The 23,607-nt window shown below is 42.5% G+C and overlaps 1 protein-coding gene across 2 annotated transcripts in view; it reads left to right on the top strand.

The window, feature by feature from the left end:
• The window catches only part of LOC132888126 (transcription initiation factor TFIID subunit 4-like), a 275,470-nt gene that overhangs the window by 175,876 nt on the left and 75,987 nt on the right, over nucleotides 1-23,607 (top strand). For both annotated transcript variants that reach the window (XM_060924138.1, XM_060924137.1), the window contains one exon: nucleotides 6,090-6,209. In XM_060924138.1, the coding sequence (XP_060780121.1) occupies nucleotides 6,090-6,209 (120 nt within the window). The remainder of the gene's footprint in view (nucleotides 1-6,089; nucleotides 6,210-23,607) is intronic.

The following is a 23,607-nucleotide window of genomic DNA, read 5'->3' as shown; positions in this document are numbered from 1 at the left end:
TCCTTTTTTTCATAATTTAATTCAAAAAGGTAAACTTCCATATATTCTATATTCATTACATGTAAAGTGAAATATTTAAAGCCTTTTTTGTTTTAATTTTGATGATTATGGCTTATAGCTCATGAAAATCAGAAATCCAGTATCTCAGATTATTAGAATATTCCCTAAGATCAATAAAAAAAAAAGGATTTACAATACAGAAATGTCCAACTTCTGAAAAGTATATTCATTTATACACTCAATACTTGGTTGGGGCTCCTTTACCATGAATTACTGTATCAATGCGGTGTGGCATGGAGGTGATCAGTCTGTGGCACTGCTGAGGTGTTATTGAAGCCCAGGTTGCTTTGATAGCGGCCTTCAGCATATCTGTATTTTTGGGTCAGGTGTTTCTCATCTTCCTCTTGACAATACCCCATAGATTCTCTATGGGGTTCGGGTCAGGCAAGTTGGCTGGCCAATCAAACATAGTAATATCATGGTCAGCAAACCATTTGGTCATAGTTTTGGCACTGTGGGTAGGCGCTAAGTCCTGCTGGAAAAGGAAATCAGCATCTCCAAAAAGCTCATCAGCAGATGGAAGCATGAAGTGCTCTAAAATCTCCTGGTAGATGGCTGTGTTGACTTTGGACTTGATAAAATACAGTGGACCAACACCAGCAGATGACATGGCACCCCAAATCATCACAGACTGTAGAAACTTTACACTGGGCTTCAAACACCTTGGATTCTGTGCCTCTCCGCTCTTCCTCCAGACTCTAGAACCGTGATTTCCAAATTAAATGCAAAATGTACTTTCATCTGAAAAGAGGACTTTGGACCACTGAGCAACAGTCCATTTCTTTCTCTCCTTAGCCCAGATAAGACACTTCTGATATTGTCTCTGGCTCAGGAGTAGCTTGATATTAGGAATGCGAAAGTTGTATCCCCTTTCTTGAAGATGTCTGTTCGTGATGGGTCTTGATACACTGACACCAGCCTCGGTCCACTCCTTGTGAAGCTCTCCCAAGTTCTTGAATCAATTTTTCTTGACAATCCTCTCAAGACTGCGGCCATCCCTGTTGCTTGTGCACCTTTTCCAGCCACCCTTTTCAGCAATGACCTTTTGTGGCTTACCCTCCTTGTGGAGGGGATCGATGATCATCCTCTGGACAACAGTCAAGTCAGCAGTCTTCCCCATGATTGTGGTTGTGTGTACTGAACTAGATCGAGAGATGCACTGTGTTCATACTGTTTTACTCAAACTCGAAATGAAATATTCTAATATTTTGAGATGGGTTTTTTTTTGTTTTTGTACTGTATGCCATACTGATTAAAATAGAAAAATGCTTGGAACATTTTAGTTTATGTGTAATGAGTCTATAATATATAACATTTTCACTTTCTTAAATAACTGATGGAAAATATTGAACTTTTTCACAATATTCAAATTTTTTGAGATGCACTAGTATTCTTGTAAAGCTCGCTTGCTTTTTCTCGTGCTAATTAATAAGCGTGATACTTAATTTTTCAAAATTTGGGCACGTGAATTTGTTAGCCAGCAGCAGCAAACACCTTCTTCTTTGTCTTCCTTCCGGTGACTCAGGCATACACAGACTAAAACTACAAGTGTAGGTCAGTAAAGTGCAGGAAATCTGTTCCTAAACGTGTTAAGATCAAGGGAACATATGCTGCAGTCGAAATAATCCTGACCGGAGTTAGTTATATCCACCATGTTTAGAGAAGCGGGCAATAATCTGCTCACTTTTTTTTTCCCCATCCAATAAAATTTCTGTTTTTTGGATAATCGAGAAACGTGTATTCAAACATTAAACCCAAGTCCCGCGTGTTTTTATGCCTTCCTGCCTGTGTAATGGCACACGTCGTCGTCATGTCGGCGATTCGTCTCAGAGCGCACCCACTCCCTCGGCTGGCATCGCAGATGGCGCTATGAGGTCTACATTTATCAAAGGGGCATAAATCTGCAGCTCTGGCAGTCGCCCCGGGCATCGAGTCTGGTGCCAAATGCCAGGCAAGGCAGAGAGAGAGACGGAGCCGAGAGTTAGGCATCGGAGACAGGCGCCAGCGTCCTCTGGGGTCATCGCCGGGTCATCGTCGCACAGACGAGAATTATAACGATACGATCATCGATAGGAGACTTTGAGGGGACTGTCGACAGTACAGGATGGACGGCTGGGATTCTGTTAAAGAGTCTGGACGTGTGTGTGTGTAGAGGGGTGGAGTTTAAACGCTCGGAAATTGAATAAAGTGTGTGTCTTTTTTTTTTTTTTTTTTTACCTTGTGGTTAATAAACAAAGTGGATTCTCTGTGGAGGACGCCACCTGAGCTCACTAATTAAGGGTTGGTCATTAGCTGAGAGAAGATCTGTAGACACGGCAGCTGCAGAGCTCATGGACAGGTTTATAACATGTCTGAGTTTGTGTTTTAGGTTCTCCTGCCAGCAGGTTTGATTATTTTTTTATTTTTATTTTTTCCTTCAGTGTGAAATGTGAAGTGGCAACCACCTAAAGGCCATGCTGTACCACAGGCGCGCGCGCACACACACACACAGACCCTAAAGCGACCGACGAGGAACGCCATTTTGAGAGTGCAGCTCTCTTCTTGCTTCACTCACACACATCTCACACACTGTATGCACTTTAATGCACTCAGTCACGTTATTTTTTTTTTTTCCCCTCTCGCTTTGTCGTGCAAGTCGACCGTCCTGTTTTGTTTTGCACTGGCTTCGTCTTTACTTTTTTTCCCTACTAGCTAAATCACAATATTCATTAATCGTGTTCGAAGTACACAGAGCCAGGAGTGAAAGGTGATGCGAGAAAATGTCATTTTTCTTGTTTTTAAAAGAAAAAAAAAAGGAAATCTGTCTTTTCCACTCCCTCGGATTAATGTTTTTATTCAATATGACGGTCATCAAATTTTAATTTGATTCATGGACCAGTCAGGGCCGAGATTTCTTTAAGTTAAAAATAATGTAATTGGTGGAAGGATTTTGCAAACCTGCCCAGAAAACGGTGAGGTCGAAATCAGAAACCAGATGAATCCCAGATTGTACGTTTTAAAGCTTTCCAGCTGGATATATTTAAAAAAAAAAAAATTCTATCCTGATAATCAGCATAAACCAGTAAAAGATGTCGAAGATTTTATATTTCTTTTTGCTTCTTTGCTTAAAATTAGGGTTTTACGCTACTTTGGTTTATTTTTTTTCCTGCACAGCTTGAATTTTGCATCTTGTTTTAGATGGGTTTTTTGTCCTCTAGAGCAACTTATTGTGCTGAAACTCCGGTATCTCTCTCTCTCTTGCTCTCTCTCCCTCTTTTGTTTTCTATCCGTCTCTCCCTGATGAAAGAACACATCGACTGTCCCCATTCACTCCGGTAACATGCCCTCACTCTGCTGCACCAGCGGGCAAACAGCTTTCCACCCCCTCACTGTGCACACGCTGGGAGTGTGTGTGTGTGTGTGTGTGTGTGAGAGAGAGAGAGAGAAAGCACAAATGCATATGTGTAAATCTGTGCATATGATTGTGTGTGTAACTGTCAGTGCAATTACGTGGGTGTGAGATGGAGACTGATTGTGTGTGTGTGTGTGAGAGAGAGACTGCGGGCTCTCGCTCGTCCTCTGAAAGGCGAATTTGAGCGAGGCTGGAGCTCACCACCCTGCAGGCAGCCGTGACATTACCTGCAGCTACTGCCTCTTTCACTTCAGCCAGAGAGAAATCACATCACATCACACACACACACTTTAGAAATGGTTTGGGAAATGAATGGATGGATGGATGGATGGATGGATGGATGGATGAGTGTATGATGTGCTGTTAAATGGATGTTTGGCATGGTGAATAGGGGCACATAGGAAATAATGTGGTGGTGGCGGCCCTATATTAATAATAATAATAATAATAATAATGCATGCTTTATAGTGTGATGTAAAAACATGCAATATAATGCAACAAGTAATAGCAGTGAAACTATATAGGAAGGATTTATATAAAATAAATGTTATGGTAATGTGTAAAACTGATGAATAAAAATCTCTTATACAAAAGGAATGTAAAAACAGTAAAAAGTGGCAGTAAAAGTAATGCAAGTAATACAACAAGACAGAGTCTTCTATATCCCCCGCTCTATATACCAACTATACACCAAGTTTCAAGATATTATTTGTCACATTTTTCAAGTTCTGCTGCAGGAACCCAACCCTACCTCTTCACACTGACCTCAGCAGCCCACGGCATAAACCCACCAGACCTTTGGTCCAGGGGAGCTAAAAATTCAAATTTCCCAGTCTCAAAAGACACTATACCAACTTTCAAGACCATACTACTCAGTTTTCAAGTTCTGCTCTGGAAACAAAACCGACCCCGAAGACTAACCTGAGAGACTAAGTCTGAAATTGTTTCCATGGAAACATGACAAATTTAAGTTTCTCAGTATGAAAAGGCACATCTACACCACCTTGTTAACATGTATACCAAGTTTCAAATCCGTATCATGAATAGTTTGGGATATATGCTCCGGAAACCAACATTGCTCTTAGAAACTGAGTCAAAATCTATTTATGTAAAAATTTGAATTTTTTTTTTCAAAAATCCAAAATAGCAAAAGGCACCAGTTCACATGTTGCTTGATATGTATATAACAATATTTTCAGTAGTTTTAAAGATATGGCCTGGAAACAAAAACGTGACCGGATGGAACGAACCCGTTTTTATATCCCCTGCCCAAACGAAGGGTTTTTTTTTTTTTTTTGGTGTGGACCAATGGATGGATGGATGGATGGATGGATGAGTGGAGAAAGGGTGGTCACATTTAAAATGATGAGATAATGAATTAGTTGAATAGATGCAAAAGATAAATGGGCTGGTTGATATGATGGATGGCTGAAAGAATGGATGGGAGATGTGTTGGTGGATAGATGGTTGTCTGGATTGGTGGACATGTGGATGGATGGATGGATGGATGGATGGATGGATGGATGGATGGATGGATGGATGGATAAAGGGTTAGATGAATGGAGGGATGATGCATAGACAGTTGAATGGATGGATAAAGAGATGGGAGATCCATTAGTGCATTGATGGTTGCCTGGGTTGGTGGACATGTGGATGGATGGATGGATGGATGGATGGATGGATGGATGGATGGATGGATAAAGGGTTAGATGAATGAAGGGATAGATGGATAAATGCTTGAAGGGATGATGCATAGACAGTTGAATGGATGGATGAAGGGATGAGAGATCCATTAGTGCATTGATGGTTGTCTGGGTTGGTGGATATGTGCATGGATGAAGAAATTGATAGATGCATAAATGAACGGATGGAGGGAAGGATGGGTGAAAGGAGTATAAAGGAGTGGATGGATAGATGGAAGGAAGGTTGGATGAAGGGATGGATAGATGTTTGAAGGGATGGATGGATGGATGAAAGAGTGAATGGATGGGAGATACTTCGGTGGATAGATGGTTGCCTGGGTTGGTGGACATGTGCATGGATGAAGAAATGGATGCATGGATAAAGGGTTGTGGATGTATAAAGGAATGGATAGATGAAGAGATGTATGTATGGATGAACGGGTGGATGGATAAAGAGATGGATGGGTAGATCTTTCCTCCATCCATCCCTCCATTCAACTGTCTATCCATCCATCCTTTCATGGATGGGTGGATAGATGAATAGATGTTTGAAGGAATGGAGGGATAGATAGATGGGTGGATGAAGGGATGGATGGATGGATGGATGGATGGATGGATGGATGAAGAGATGTTTGAAGGAATGGATGGCTAGATAGTTGAAGGGAGTGATGGATGATTAGTGGATAGATGGTTCCCTGGTTTGGTGGATGTGTGCATGGATGGATGGTTTCATCAGCATTTTAGTTCGTCACTTGCACCGCAACCTCTTACTGTTTTTTTTTTTTCGTTTCAGCGATTCCCAGCTTTCAGCGCAGTGATATCGTTCCCTCTTTTCTTTTCCTCTCTTTCACAGATTCATCAGGATGTTATCTGATCTGAAAGGACACACGGTGATGAACACTACACCGCCTTCATCACTGTTCCGCTGACGTCTTGTTTCTCTTCCTCGTGTACAGATGCAGCAGCAGGAACTGGCCCAGATAAGGCAGAGGGACGCGAACCTCACAGCTCTCGCTGCGATCGGCCCACGGAAAAAACGCAAAGTGGACTCGCCTGGAGCGACATCGGGGGCTGAGGTGAGAGACGAAACACCTTTATACACACACTTTGTACGGCAGGTCTGTGGAGTTGCATGTCTCACTGTACTGCTGAGTGTAAACGGGATGCGAACAGAGTCACGCTAAACTCAACGGAAATACGTCGCAGCCCGGAGTCCGTTTCTCCGTCTGTCATCGTACGGTCTTGTTTGGAGGAAAACGAGAATCTCCTTCAACACACAGTCTGAGATTATTTTATTAATGAACTGATCACATTCAGATTCACGTTACGGTGTTTTCATATTCAGAATGTAAATGTGAATCATGACCGGTCATTTTAATCATCTCTTCATCACGATGTGTGGAGAACTGGTTACAATACACTACTGTCTCTTCCAGGAGGGCGGGGGACAAGAGAGAGATGGAGGAGAGAAAGAGAGAGTGAGAATGTGAGCGAGAGAGAGAAAGTAAACAAAAACAAGAGCGTTACTTCAGCTTGTGTGTTATTGTGTTGATCTTAATCACTGAATCATAATTCTCACGCACACGATTCACAGGCCCGCTGTCACACACTCACTGATGATGGGTAGATTGGATGTATTTATTATTCGATGAAATGTGGGAAGGAAGAGAGGAGAGGGAGTTAAAGTCATTCTCTCTTCATTTTCACCTCCTTGGGCAGTGGCATGGTGTGTGTGTGTGTGTGTGTGGCCTGCAGCACTTCATGTCTCCTCCAGTATAAAGGCAATGTGACTTTTGAATGGGAGTCACAGAGAGGCTGATTTACTCAGGGCCCCTGACCAACTTACTCAGGGGCCCGCTGGACACAGTCGCCTTTACTCCACACACTCCTGTTCTCTCTCTCCCTCCTTTAATCCAAGCCAAAGGGTTTCTTCTTGCTCAGCCATGACCTGAAATTAGGAGCGGTATAATAATGCTGATACAGGAGATCCGGTGTGTGTGTGTGAGAGAGAGAGAGAGCTGCTGATGAAAACTGCCCCCCTACAAACACCCCTCAGACAATCAGACAAGCTGTGTGTGTGTGTGTGTGTGTGTTGCCCACAGGGCTGTAAGTGATAGCCCGAGTGTGTGTGTGTGTGTGTGTGTGTGTGTGTGTGTCTCTCCATCCACAGTCATCTGAGAACTGGAACAAAGGGGCCTTACAGCGCTGCGAGACTGGATTAGGGGTGAGACAGAGAGAGAGAGAGAGAGAGTGTGTGAGTGAGTGAAGGGGAGAGAGAGGAGAGAGAAAAAGAGTGAAGGAGAGAGAGAATGAAAGCATGAAGGAGAGAGTGAGTCAGGAGAAGAAGGAAGGGGAGGAAGGAAGAGAGAGGAAGGAAACGAATGAGAAAGAATGGAGGCGGTTCAGGAGAGAGAGAGAGAGAGAGAGAGAAAGGAAAGAGTAAGGAATTGGGGGAAGTGAGTGAGAGAGTAAGGAGAGATTGTAAGGAAGTGAGTGAAAGAGAGAAAGTAAATGACAGACAGAAAGAGAAAGTGCATGTAAAGCTCTTCGTTTCAATCAAAATCAAGAGAGACACGAACTCTTTTTGCTCCGTCTCTCTCTCTCTCTCTCTCTCTCTCTCTCTCACACACACACACACACACACACACACACACACACACACACACACACTGAGGAGAAATAAAGTCTCCATTTTATCTTGTAGCTCCATCAGAGAGAGCTGCAGCGGCGTCCTTTCAGTAAGACCAACACTGTTCCAGAGTTTAAGTGCTCAGAGTGAAGTGCTCCAAACATCCCTCGATCCCTGCGCACTTCACTCACAGCAGCAGTGTCCATGCAGGTGGCCACATCCAGCACACCTCCTCATGCCAAGCCATAACTGGACTTGGGAGTGAGTGAGTGAGTGAGTGAGTGAGTGAGTGAGTGAGTGAGTACGTTTTATTTTGGCATTTGGAACACGACTGATCATGAGCATATGGCAATAAAGTGGTCTGAAAAGTGTTTCTCAGGTATTTAGCTCACAGCTGCAATCCCAGCAGTGAAACAGTTAGCGTGCGTCAGTGAAGGGAAATGTGTTTCCTGGAATTTGGTATACGGACAGCCCGAAAAGTGTAAGTGGAAGGGGTCAGAGACGTTTGGAACACAACTCACCAACACAGAAGTGAGACACCGAGTGTGCGTTAAACGTGTTTGCAGGCATTTGGAACACAACCGGTTTATGGAAAGCGAAGAGTGTGTGGCACTGAGGTGGTCAGAAATGTTTGGACAAACATGTGAGAAAGCAAGTGTGTCGAGGAGCGGTCAGAAATGTGACTTCCATGCATTTGGAACACAGCCGGCCAACCCTGAAGCAAGAAAATGAGTGCGAGGCTTCACTCACCGCTTCAGGTTAGGCATTTGGAACACAGGGAAGTAAGAAAGCATGTGTGAGTGTACGGGTTAGGAATGTGTTTTTCTGGGCATTTGGAAAACAACCAATGGACAAAAGTGCGCAAATGTGTTTGCAGGCATTTGGAACAGAACCAGCTGACACACAACTGAGAGTGTGTCAGTGAGGTGGTCAGAAATGTTTGGAACAGAACGTGCTGTCAAAAAAAAAAAAAGCATCTCAGGCGCGCAGTGACGCGTGTTTCGAGCTGGAACAGAACCAGCTGAAACCGAACGCACCCCAGGAAAATGAATGGCTAAGGGAATAAAAAGTTGTCTTTTTTTTTTTTCTTTATAAATTTACGTTAAGGGCTTAAAAAAGGGAGGGAAAGTGAGAGGCAGGGAAGGAGTGACAGAAGAGAGAGAGACAGGGGAAAGTACAAGGAAAACCAATGCCCTTTCCTGCAGCTAAATTAACAGGAATCATGTGGAAAACAATTTGAGCAGGGAATGGAGGGAGGGAGGGAGGGAGGGAGGGAGCCATTAAAATGAGCCCGAGGCTATGGACAGCACCCAATACCACTAAAGCTTCTCTCGCTGTGGACGTGGAGGCAGCCTTCCAGGCAAAACAGGCTCTGTTCTATAGCTACAATTAAAATCAACCTCTCTGCCAAAAAACAGAGAGAGAGGGAGAGAAAACGGAGAGAGGGAGGGATGGAGGCAAAACACGGAACATCAAAGACAGATTGAAATGTGTAGTCAGTAATAAGAGCGGTCCAGTCGCCCTGCGGTGCTCCGCGCTCCCCTCCTTAATGAGAAATTTTGACCTCTGGTTTGTAAGTTAAACTTGGTAATCTCGGTTAATGAAGTAAATCAATCCCAACTCGGAGTGCGCACTTTCTGCTCGGCCAGTCCGTCTCTCCTCCCCCTGATTATCCCCTCCCACCACGGGCCAGAGTAAATGACCAGCTCAGTCAGACAAACAGGAAGACCACGGGGTCTGCAGAGAGAGAGAGAGAGAGAGCTGGCACAAGGTGGTGCATGTTGCAGTGTGTGTGTGTGTGTGTGTGTGTGTGTGCTTTAGTGAAACGGTCTGTACTGGTGTTGTCAAAATGTCAAAATTTCAATATTCAAATCCCTTTCACTTTTTTATATTGACAAATTCAATTTCATATTTAGCCCTTTAAACTCCCAGGAGCCTCTAGTGCAGGGGTCACCAAACTTTTTTCTCTGGGGGCCACATTGTCGTTCCTGACTGTGATGGGGGCCGGGGTCGGGTCAGCTATATCACATAGAATTGTATGACCCAGACAAATCTGACCACCAGCAGGCCTCATTGTGTAGTAGAGATTACTAGCCTGGCACAGCCATCCCCACTACTATACCCACACTACTATATCCCCACTACTATAGCCACACTACTATATCCCCACTACTATATCCACACTACTATATCCCCACTACTATATCCCCACTACTATATCCACACTACTATATCCCCACTACTATATCCACACTACTATACCCACACTACTATATCCCCACTACTATATCCCCACTACTATATCCCCACTACTATATCCCCACTACTATATCCCCACTACTATATCCCCACTACTATATCCCCACTACTATATCCCCACTACTATAGCCACACTACTATATCCACACTACTATATCCCCACTACTATACCCACACTACTATATCCCCACTACTATACCCACACTACTATATCCCCACTACTATATCCCCACTACTATATCCCCACTACTATATCCCCACTACTATATCCCCACTACTATAGCCACACTACTATATCCCCACTACTATATCCACACTACTATACCCACACTACTATATCCCCACTACTATATCCCCACTACTATATCCCCACTACTATATCCCCACTACTATATCCCCACTACTATATCCCCACTACTATACCCACACTACTATATCCACACTACTATATCCCCACTACTATAGCCACACTACTATATCCCCACTACTATATCCACACTACTATATCCACACTACTATATCCACACTACTATATCCACACTACTATATCCACACTACTATATCCCCACTACTATATCCACACTACTATATCCCCACTACTATATCCCCACTACTATATCCCCACTACTATATCCCCACTACTATATCCCCACTACTATATCCCCACTACTATATCCCCACTACTATAGCCACACTACTATATCCACACTACTATATCCCCACTACTATATCCCCACTACTATATCCCCACTACTATAGCCACACTACTATAGCCACACTACTATATCCCCCACTACTATATCCACACTACTATATCCCCACTACTATATCCCCCACTACTATAGCCACACTACTATATCCACACTACTATATCCCCCACTACTATATCCCCACTACTATATTCACACTACTATATCCCCCACTACTATATCCACACTACTATATCCCCCACTACTATAGCCACACTACTATATCCACACTACTATATCCCCCACTACTATATCCACACTACTATATCCCCCACTACTATATCCACACTACTATATCCCCCACTACTATATCCCCACTACTATATCCCCACTACTATATCCCCACTACTATATCCCCCACTACTATAGCCACACTACTATATCCACACTACTATATCCCCCACTACTATATCCACCACTACTATATCCCCCACTACTATATCCACACTACTATATCCCCACTACTATATCCCCACTACTATATCCACACTACTATATCCACACTACTATATCCACACTACTATATCCCCACTACTATATCCACACTACTATATCCACACTACTATATCCCCACTACTATATCCCCACTACTATAGCCACACTACTATATCCACACTACTATATCCCCACTACTATATCCACACTACTATATCCCCACTACTATATCCCCACTACTATATCCACACTACTATATCCCCACTACTATATCCACACTACTATATCCACACTACTATATCCCCACTACTATAGCCACACTACTATAGCCACACTACTATAGCCACACTACTATATCCACACTACTATATCCCCCACTACTATATCCACACTACTATATCCCCCACTACTATATCCACACTACTATATCCCCACTACTATATCCACACTACTATATCCACACTACTATATCCACACTACTATATCCACACTACTATATCCCCACTACTATATCCCCACTACTATAGCCACACTACTATATCCACACTACTATATCCACACTACTATATCCCCACTACTATATCCCCACTACTATACCCACACTACTATATCCCCACTACTATAGCCACACTACTATATCCCCACTACTATATCCCCACTACTATATCCCCACTACTATATCCACACTACTATATCCCCACTACTATATCCCCACTACTATATCCCCCACTACTATATCCACACTACTATATCCCCACTACTATATCCCCACTACTATATCCCCACTACTATATCCCCACTACTATATCCCCACTACTATATCCCCCACTACTATATCCACACTACTATATCCCCACTACTATATCCACACTACTATATCCCCACTACTATATCCACACTACTATATCCATACTACTATATCCACACTACTATATCCCCCACTACTATATCAACACTTGATTCCTGGCACATATTTGTTTATCTTTACTAGTGGTTTGCAAAAGTAGTAATCGAGTCTTCACACTTTGTTTTAATTTGAAATACCACAGATATTCCATTTATTTATTTTCTAATAAAAATAATATCAAAGCTGTCAAGGTAAGAAACATCTGCCTATTTGGCAAAGGTGAGTGGAAAATTATAAATTGTAGGTAGGCCTGTTGATATTAATAATATTAATAATAATTGTGTGCAGCACTTAATAAAGGTCAAATAAATAGGCCTATAAAATAAATACATTTTAAAAAACAGTGAAATTATAATAATATGAGCAATAGATCAATAGATCACAGCAGTTGTGCTGTGTCCTGCACGTCATTGCTCTCATCCATGGCCAAAGCAAAAAACTCGAATTCTGACGCTTTCTCATTCAGCTGGTCAGACACGTTGTCCCCCAAATCTTCGGTTCGCCTGGTCATAGTAGGTGCGGAGAGACTCACCGCGTTGAGCGCATCCTTCTTGTCGGGACACACCTCCTCGGCCACAGGGAGCATGCATACTTTAACAAAGTCCCCATCAGTAAATGGCTTTCCATGGGTAGCTAGTAGGTGAGCTACCTTATAGCTAGCTCGGACAGCAGCCTGGTTGATCTGGGTTTGGCGAAGGAATACATTCTGTTGTGCAGCCAGTCCGCATTTCATCCTCCGAATCCTGTCTTCTCTTGTTTGCCCTCGCAAACTAGCATACTCTTTGTGGCGGGTTTCATAGTGACGACGCAGATTATATTCTTTGAAAACCGGCACACTTTCTTTACATACAAGACAAACTGCACGGTCCTTACACTGAACGAAAAAATATTCGGTGGCCCACTGTTCTTTAAAAACTCTGCACTCTGTCAGCTTTTCGCTGACCGCTAGCCATTTTGCTGTCCTGAACACTGACAGTTCTCTGCGCGTGCGCTGCCTGTCACTGCTTGATCGCGAGCATATGACGAAAATTCGGAAAATATGAATAGTTCATTTTATAACTAAATATCAATTTTAATTGATAAAATCAACAAAATACAAGATGCAGACATGTTATTATTTGCCAAAAAGCAATTTAAAAAAATAGGCCATGACCACTTTTGGGGATTGCCTCATAGGGCCGGTTCAAGTGATGGGGGGCAAAGGGGCTGGGGGGCCGGTCAAAAGGGGGTGGCGGGCCGGATCTGGCCCGCGGGCCGTAGTTTGGTGACCCCTGCTTTAGTGAGTCCGTTCCTCACCCTCATTGCTGCATCAAATATTTACACTCTGGTTACTCAATAATAATAATAATAAGGTTAGTCAAAATTATGTCAACACTAATGGATTATTTTGTCATTCTTTAGGGGTGTTCACACGGCACATATTTGCATCGATGCTGCACCGATGTATTTTGTTGCGATATATCTTACACCGGTGTAAATTTTGTGGAGCGTTCACACGTCACAACCCTGCTTACTAGAGAGAAGCGTGTTAGCACCGGTGCAGCCCCGCTTGCGTTCACACGGCAGTTTTTGCGACCGTGCTATACGATAGTAATAATGCGGAAATGAAATATGTGCATGCGTGAAAATGTACTTCCTTTTCCCGGTTGTCATGGCATCATCAAGCGCCAGGAAAACAACGTGGATGAAGACACCAGTGTTGCCAGATACTGCTGACGTTTTCCAGCCCAAAATATGTTCAAATCCGCCAAAATGCACTTAAAACTGCCCAATCTTGTTAAGACTGGGACTGTTTTGGCCTCTAGAGGCCGCTGTTATGTTTATCTTGTCATGTTTGTTTTGGCCTCTAGAGGCCGCCACTGTGTTTTGTGTTTGTCTTGATTGCCTGTTTCCTGCCCCGCCCTGTTCCTTAATTAGTTTGTGTATAAATACCCCCCTGTTTGTTCCCTTGTCACGGAGTCTTTATGCTATGTTGTCTAGTGCTAGTTTCCTCTGTCCCACGTATCTTGCCTGTGCCCTTGTGTTTTTGATATTTTCGCTTTCTTTGGACTTAGTACTTTTTGATCTTCTGAGCGTTCAGCATTTTTGCCTTTCCTTTTGTTTTTTTGGGCTTTGTACCTTTGGATATTTTTATTTGTGTTTATCTTCTGAGCTTTTGGATTTTCTTTTTGTTTTTTCCATCAGATTGTACATAGTGTAAATAAACTGTTTTTTGATACTCTACTTTCGCCTCACGCCTCTGCACTTGAGTCATCCCCCTGGTGGCCTAGTGGGGGTTTGCTGGATTATCACACCAGCGACCCGGGTTTGAATCCCAGCAAAACCCTAACAAATCTGGCAACACTGGAAGACACGCAGTTCTGTTGTTGTTGATATTCGCCATTTTGGAAGCGCAAAATACCAGGATGCAAATTATGCAATGCCCGTATGTAATCAACTCTCCTCACGCGTAGCGAGTCTACCCCTGTAGCGTTCAGACGTCCCATTTTATATCGGTGCTGCCCCGCAAACTAGCATTTACTCCGGAGTAAATTTCTTAAACCACCTCCCGAGCAGGGTTAGATTTGCACCGGTTTAAGCAGCTTTCAGGGGCTACACCGCTATAACTTTGTACCGTGTGAATGCTCTACCGGGGCAGCCCCGGTGCTACACCGGAGTAAAAGTTGCCGTGTGAACACCCTTTTATTTTTATTATTCTTTAAATGGTCCTGTTGCTCGCTGGTTTTTGTGTGTCGAACACTATGGCGAACAGGTTGAGAGCGTCCTGTAAATCTTGCACATATGATGCATGTTTTGTGAATAAATGGTTTCTAGCATTTAAGTGTTAACATAATTTTGAATAACCCTGTGATAATAATAGAAAAATTGAAAATCTAGGAATCGATCTGGGTGTGGCTGTATTACAGAAAATCTCTTCGCTTGGAACGGCTCGTGTACTTCGAAAAGTCTTGGATATTAAATGAACATGAAGAAGAAAAGAACGGACTAAACAAAAACAAGATTCAACTAAGAGAAGAGTAGTTTGTTACGTTAGGTCACGGGTAGTGGCCTGTTGAGAAGACTGATGAGCTGGTTATGTCATCAAATAGCATGGGTACAATATAATAATAACTAGATAGAACTCGACGCCAACGGCGTCGATGGGGACGCCTCCGCCTGGTAGACTACACGCCTTATTAAGTTGTGATTTGGGGATGGACATTTGACCTCACAGTAATCTTGACCTGTGACCTTTTAACCTCAAAATCTAATCAGTTCATGTTTGTCCCCAAATGCACAAATGGTGAAAGTTTGGTGAAATTCCTTTCAATTGCCTTGGAGATATCGTGTTCACAAGGTTTCGGGACGGACGCACGCACGGACAATCCGAAAACAACTCCTCCTGCACCTTAAGGTGGCTGAGACATAAAAAAAAAAAAAAGAAAAACCACACACAACAACAACAACAACGTGTTGCCAAGCAAAACAAACCTCACCCAGTAGCACTTATGATGAATATGAAGGAAGATATCGCGAAAAAATGATTTTGACCTTTTTGGTGACCTTGATTTTGACCTTGTGTGTGAACATACTTGGCCAATAAACATTAGTTCTGATTCTCATTCACACACTGTGCTGCCCTCAGCCAGTCAGAACGCACCGCCAGCCAGTCAGAACACACCATGCTGCCCTCAGCCAGTCAGAACGCACCGCCAGCCAGTCAGAACGCACCGTGCTGCCCTCAGCCAGTCAGAACGCACCGCCAGCCAGTCAGAACGCACCATGCTGCCCTCAGCCAGTCAGGACGCACTGCCAGCCAGTCAGAACGCACCGTGCTGCCCTCAGCCAGTCAGGACGCACCGCCAGCCAGTCAGAACACACCATGCTGCCCTCAGCCAGTCAGAACGCACCGCCAGCCAGTCAGAACGCACCGTGCTGCCCTCAGCCAGTCAGAACGCACCGCCAGCCAGTCAGAACGCACCATGCTGCCCTCAGCCAGTCAGGACGCACCGCCAGCCAGTCAGAACGCACCGCCAGCCAGTCAGAACGCACCATGCTGCCCTCAGCCAGTCAGAACGCACCGCCAGCCAGTCAGAACGCACCGTGCTGCCCTCAGCCAGTCAGAACGCACCGCCAGCCAGTCAGAACGCACCGTGCTGCCCTCAGCCAGTCAGAACGCACCGCCAGCCAGTCAGAACGCACCGTGCTGCCCTCAGCCAGTCAGAACGCACCGCCAGCCAGTCAGAACGCACCGCCAGCCAGTCAGAACGCACCGCCAGCCAGTACACATCTGAACGAATTTGGAAGATATTGTAAAAAAAAAAAAAAACGAATTTGACCTTATTAGTGACCTTGACCAGATGACCCTCAAAATGTTGGAGGTTCTATTTTGAGACCAGTGCTCATCTATCCTGAAAGTTTCATGAAGATTCGTCCAGCCGTTTTCCCATAATGTCATAAACAAAACAAACAAACAAAAACAAACAAACCCCACCAAAAACAATACATCGCCCCTTGGTGGACTCCGTCCTGGGCGATATTATAATAAAGACACTGTTAGTGGTTAAAGTTTCATGTCCTGCTTTTTAGTCGTCAAATAAAACACGTTTTTTAAACCTTTTGGCCAAATGACCCTTGTAACACGATGCAGGAAAATAAGGCATTTTTATATAGGAGTTTAATTATCGACACCTTAACGATCCGTTACAAAAGTAGAAAAGACTTTCAATACGTAAATTGTGCATGAACTCAAACTTCCACTGGGAAAAAAAAGAAGTTGATTTCCGATTACTTAGCGTATCAGATCACGTCACACCGTTCCACAATTATCGACATCCAGATGATTATTTTTTTAAAAATTGATATTAGGTTAACAAAACCTAGTTTTTATTTAAAATTTGTATTATATAGACATATTTTGTTACAAAATATCTTTTATGTGGATGTTTACGTAAATGAGGAATTCATTCTAATGTTTGTAAACAAATGAACTGATCATGTTTAACCTGCGTCAGAAAATCTTTGTTCCACTTTCTATACACTTAAAGTGCTGATGACACGTTTTTGACATCTTTGGCGATGTTTTATAACATAAAAAGTAATTCCCGATGATCCATATATTAATTCACGAAGGCGCCTATTTTACAAGTTATGATAAAAAACGCGGCTATTTGGGCAAATTTGACAGGGCTGCAGCACCCAGGAGACGAAAGAGGAGGAGGAGCTATATGACGTCAGCGAAAGAACCTTCCTCCTAACTTACCAGTTTGTTGTTGATGCGACAGGTGTTCAGTTTATCATTATTCGTATTTTTATTAGACATTATTATACATTTTATATAGTTATTATGCTTTCGCGTTGTGTTGCCGGCTTTTGCTCCAAAACCCACAAGGATGGGGTAAGTTTATTCAAGTTTCCCAGAGATCCCGAGCTGCATGCGAAGTGGGTGAAGCAAGTCAGGCGCACTCGTGACAAGTGGGAGCCCTCACCAACATCCGTCCTGTGCTCTGAACACTTCGATTTGGATTGTTTTGACACCCTTCCCAGCTAAAAAGAATCTCTTGGGTGTGCAGTTCAGCACAAACGTGTGTTACTACCATCAGCAGTGCCTACACAGTGTTGCCAGATTGGGAGGTTTCCCGCCCAGTTGGGCGGTTTCAAGTGCATTTTGGTGGGTTTTAAACATATTTTGGGCTGGAAAACTTCAGCAGTATCTGTTGCCAGTATCTGTTGCCAGATACTGCTGACGTTTTCCAGCCCAAAATATGTTCAAAACCCACCAAAATGCACTTGAAACCGCTCAACTGGGCGGGAAACCTCCCAATCTGGCAACACTGCCAGTATTCCGGAGGGGGTCTACTAGTAGCTATGCCGGATCCAAAGACAGTCCTCCTGTCAGAACACGTGTTGTGAAACGACATAAGATAAAGGTACGTAGAGCTATAGATTCTACATGATAATCATAAATGTAATCATAAAGTCGGCGTGATATCAGTCATGTATTTGCTTGTGAAAGCTTGCGGCTTTCATGTAACTGCCGCCTAGCAACGAGAGACAAAGGGTAAAGAGGGTAGGCTATCATAGATTCTATTCGGAAGAGATCAACACAATTCTAGACTCCCAGAAGAGGAAGAGCTAGCACTAGAGAGTTCACCGGCGTTTTCATGCGCCATTTCCATTGAGTAGAACCAGAGTAGAACAGCCAGTGAACCGCAGCGTGTTCTTCCGCTGACGTCACAACATGGCCGCGAGCCACGGACCCAGTTTTCTTGCGCTGTGCAATTAAAAGTTGGATATTTGCGTAACAACAGCTTCTTTTCACATAATTATAACAGAAATCTAACATGTTTGCCATGTTGTATAGTTTATTTAAGAAATTGCATAGAGTCATGTTCGTGTCATCAGCACTTTAAGTATTTTCGTAGGTCATATTTTGTTAATCATTCGTTGTTTGTATTAATTTCTAGTTTACCAATAAACAGGTAATTGACTTGTAACCACATGAAAATCCAGGTCAAAGGTCGCACGTCATTCCTCGAACCAAAATATAAAATGTCGACTGATATTGTAATATGTGGTAGATATTTACAACAAACTGCAAAAAAAATTTTATTTATATATATATATATATATATATCTGAATGGAATAGAAAAATCTGAATATTTCAAGCATGTAATTTTTTTATATGCTAGGAATTTATTTCTGCTCTAATTCTATTTATTGCGATCGGATTCTAAAAACTCTACATTCTGTTTGTTATGGATCAGAAAAAAAAATCACAGCACTTTTATTTTTTTAAAAGTGCTTCATCCACTTCAACAACATTACACAAAGATCGATCCCTAACAGTTGTAAACGTCCCTTAATTCCACAGGGTGTCGATAATGGTGGACACCGGTGAAAGTGATCACTATTATCGACACCTCACACACGCGACTTCTCAAACGTGCGTTTAGATACAAAATGGCGACTGCCGAATGAAAGAGTAAGAAACAAAGTAAGTTTCGACGAGGAGATCATGAAATATCGGTGAATTTGATCAGTAAAAACATGCCCATGATCTTTCCACCATGCTTACCTGCGATGATAACGTCCGGGTTTTCCGAAAAATTGCTGAAAAAAAATTCCATCTCCGGTAACGAGCTGCGTCATCAGATGACAAGGTCAAAGGGCGGGGCTTCTGGTTGATTAATTAACCAATAATAACTGTTGTAACTGAAACTCACCTTTGTAAAATTGTTTGTTATTGGTAAATCTGAAAAGGTGTCGATAATTATGGACTGCCGATGATTGTAGTCACCGCTCTAGTATAAAAACAAGCAAACAAACTGTATTATATATTGCAGATATGTACGGAGTGAAATGTTTTCTGAGGCTGATTCTTATGGCGTATTCACACCTACGTTGTTTGGTCCGGACCAAACGAACCAAATTTCCCTTGGTCCGGACCTTTTGGGTTGGTCTGAATACAAACCACCGAACTCTGGTCCGGACCAAACAAGCGGACCGAGACCGAGCTGCAAGGTCGGACTCGGTCCGGACCAAAGGAACTCTGGTGCGGACCTTTTGGAGGTGTGAAAGCAGACCGGACCTAATCCGACAGTTTTGCTTTTTTGTACCTCGGGAGCTTCCGTCGTTTGTCGAGCATTATGGGAAACAGAGTCTTGACACTCCACCGCAAAGTGCAAACACTGTTTCGGTTGTCAAGGGAACCTTACAACAGTCGTTCAGTCATTCAGACCAGTGGTAGGCTAGACTACAGAGTACAAAAAATGAGTAGGGGGCAAACGTGGGCCGAGGAAGAAACGCGTACCCTTGTGGATATATGGGCAGATGTCCACATATCTGAGCTTTTGGAGAGAACACGCAAAAATGCCGACGTGTTTGCTGTATTCAGTGAGAAAATGAAGGAGAAGGGGTTCACGCGCTCCCCAGAACAATGTCGGCTAAAAGTGAAGAAACTCCGTCAGACCTACATTAAAATCAGTGACATTCTTTCAAAAAGTGGCGGTACTAGCGACTTGCGTGAAGAGCCAGAACTGTCACAACATGATGTGCGCTCATCAGCGCTATCCTCCGTAGCCGCCTTGCCCTTTGTCGTCGTCGTTGATAAATTACTTATACAACAGCATAGTAATCGCACAATTGTGAAAACAGGAAAAACGGGAAAAAACATATAGCTTTGATGACATTAAAAAGAACAACAGCACGGAAAGCCTCCAATGCTTTGTGCGCGTGTCGTCTCTGACCAATAGCTGAACGACCTCAGGGCGCGTGGCTTTGTTGACAGATTTTGGTCCGCTCACTAAAATGTACAGTGTGAAAGCGAACCGCACCAAAATGGAAAAAAAAACAAAAAACATTTGGTTCGGACCAAAGCAAGTGAACTATCGAACTACCCTGGTCTGAATACACCCTTAAACAGCCTTCTGTTGCACGTGTAGTGCACTAGATCAGTTCTTTATGTTTTTGTCCCCTATGTAGTGAGCATATATAGGAAATAGGAAGACATTTCGGATGCAGTCAAGCTGTGTGCGAAATAAAGAATAAAATGTGACATGTGCTGAAGAAAAAGAAATAAATAAATAAAACAACAAAAACGCACCACCCACACCCTCCCCCAAAAAGATTATTTCCCATTAACAGCACTTTCTAAAGTGTTTTAATCCAATTATATAACAGCAATTTTCCAATGATGACATTTTTTTAATTTAGCAAAACATATCATGCTTGTATCCGTTTATACTTCTAATTAATGCTGTGAAATTTCCACAAACCAAGTTCGTTCCTGTTATCAGTTACATTGTAGTAGATATAAATAGTCGCTCCCTGTCTCTCGATGTTAATAAGATAAAAAATGCAATTTGTCATGTTACTGATTAAAAATCGGTAAATAGAAACGCCTCCATCCTGAACACTCGTTGTGGAAAATTTCAAGGAGGTACTTACTGCACACTTACAGTTGTGGTCAGAAGTTTACATACAGTGACATGAATGTCATGGCGATATTTGCGTTTTCAGTCATTTCTTTGAACTGTTCTCTTTCTGTGGCAGAATGATTGTACAGCATGCAGCTTTAATGAAAAAAAAACCCACTAGAATTTGGTGCACAAGTTTTAATTTTCTTTGGGTTTTCTGAAATCAATACAGGGTCAAAAATTTACATACGCTCGCTTAGATTATTAATTCAGAGGTGCTGAAACTTCCAAAACGCCTCTTATCTTGCCAAGGCTGAGGTCTCTTAACTTCCTGTTAGAGATCATGATTGACTACAGCTGGTAGCTTCTGTGTGCCTTCATAAAACGGGTTTGTTTACAGCACTCACTGGATTGACCAACACACAGTAAAATGGGAGAGTCCAAGGAGCTCAGTGCAGATCTGAGAAAGAGGATCGCAGATATACACAACTCCGGAATGTCTCTTGGAGCTGTTTCTAAACAACTGCAAATTCCAAGATCAGTTCAAACAATTGTATCCAAGTTATTGTGAGGTGTAGTCACTTTGCCAAGCCATTTTGCTTAAGAAAACCCAAACTGTCACCCTCAGCTGAAAGGAAATCGGTTTGGATGGTCAGGAACAACCTGGGAACCACCATGGCACAGCCCTGCCATGAACTGGAAGCTGATGGATCACTGTCTACAGTTCAGATCACCATGGACTAAGAGGCTGCTATCCAAGAAATAACCCCCTGCTCCAAAATTGACACCTTCAAGCTTAAAGTTTGAAGCTGACCACACGGACAAAGAAAAAGCCTTCTGGAGGATAGCTGTATGGTCAGATGAGACAAAGATTGAGTTCTTTGGCCACAATGACCACCATGTACAGAGGGACACTGTACCAGCTGGTGGTGGTGGTAGGATCATCATGCTCTGGGGCTGTTTTGCTGCCAGTGGAACTGGTTCATTGCACAAAGTGGATGGAATAATGAAGGAGGAGGACGACCTCAGAATTCTTCAGCATAAACCATCAGAAACTTGAACATGACTTGGGAGTTACAACAGGACAATGAACCCAAACACGCAGCAGAGCTGGTTGTGGAGGATAAAGCAGACTAACATTAAGCTTAAAACAAGTCCTGACTTCAATGCTATTGAAAATATATGGACTGTGCTTATAAGTCGAGTCCATGCTAAGAAAAATTTTTTTTAAATTGAACTCTACTAATTCTACCATGAAGAGTCGTGAAATATCCGAGCAGAATTCTGCCAGAAGCTTGTTCATGGGAAACAAAATTGTTTGGTCAAGGTGAATCTTGCGAACAGACATTTTACCCAAATATTAGGTGTGCTGTATGTATAATTTTGACCCTGTGTTGAGTTCAGAAAACCCAAAGAAAATTAAAACTTGTGCACCAAATTCTAATGTTTTTTTTTAATTAAAGCTGTATGACGTACAATCATTCTGCCACAGAAAAAGAACAGTTCAAAGAAATTACTGAAAACCCAAATATAGCCATGACATTCAGGTCACTGTATGTAAACTTCTGACCAAAACTGTAACTGTGGTTTTCAAGCTGTAAACTAAACGATATATGACTGTACTGTGATGAAACATACAGCGCCCTCCACAATTATTGGCACCCCTCGTTAAGATATGTTCTTCGGCTTCTAATAAATTCTTTTTTTTTTTTAAATAATGTAGGAGGGCAATTCCATGTAAATGTCAACCTCACCATGCAAAATTAAAGCAACATGTAATACATCAAAACCACTCCCAGAGATATCACCTAGGCCCGTATTTTACAGATGTGAATAAGTTGAACCAATTTGTAACCAACCTAATATGTCACTGTCAGTCTTTCTTTGTTATAATGTAAACCCCAAGCTAAAATCAACTTTGATCATGTACAATTCTATATTATTGCCACAAGCCACAGAAATGTATGCTAAAATCCACAAAATAGCAAAACAATAGCCATCCTAAATATTATTTAAGAACTTTGATAGTTTTAGCTGATATTTAGAGAGTTTTTCAAAGGGTTATGGTGGTTAAATTGCTGATTTTCTAAACATACGCCATGTCTATTTCAGACGCGTCACATCCATAACGGAATTTCGTCACATCCATAACGCTGACTTTTCTTTCCGAAACTCTGCATGAAGTACAAAATATTTTAAACAAAGATTTTTTAATATTCACCTTGGTCCCCTCTATCAAATGGATATCTCCATTTCGACATTAGGTTTACAATTTCACAGAGTTTGATAAAAATGTACAGTCACCCAAGAAAAGTGATACTTTTTCTGTCACATCCATAACGCATCTTTTATTGGCATTTCCTGGCATGCCCTAGATGTACTATGGGAATTGTTCTTGTTCTATCACTTCTCCAGTATGGTACAGCCTTAAAATATGCAACACCTGTTTAAATACTGGGAGACAATAAAACATGCACTGGGTCATTTGTTGCCATTTTGAGTTCAAGTGTCACGTCCATAACGCTGGAAATGCTCAGGACAACAATGCAAAAAAAGAAAAATCCAACCTTTAATTCAAGTGCATTTATTCAGTGGGG

Source organism: Neoarius graeffei, chromosome 6 (assembly GCF_027579695.1).
Source record: "Neoarius graeffei isolate fNeoGra1 chromosome 6, fNeoGra1.pri, whole genome shotgun sequence".
Classification (NCBI taxonomy): domain Eukaryota; kingdom Metazoa; phylum Chordata; class Actinopteri; order Siluriformes; family Ariidae; genus Neoarius; species Neoarius graeffei.
This window is presented reverse-complemented; position numbering and strand designations above follow the sequence as displayed.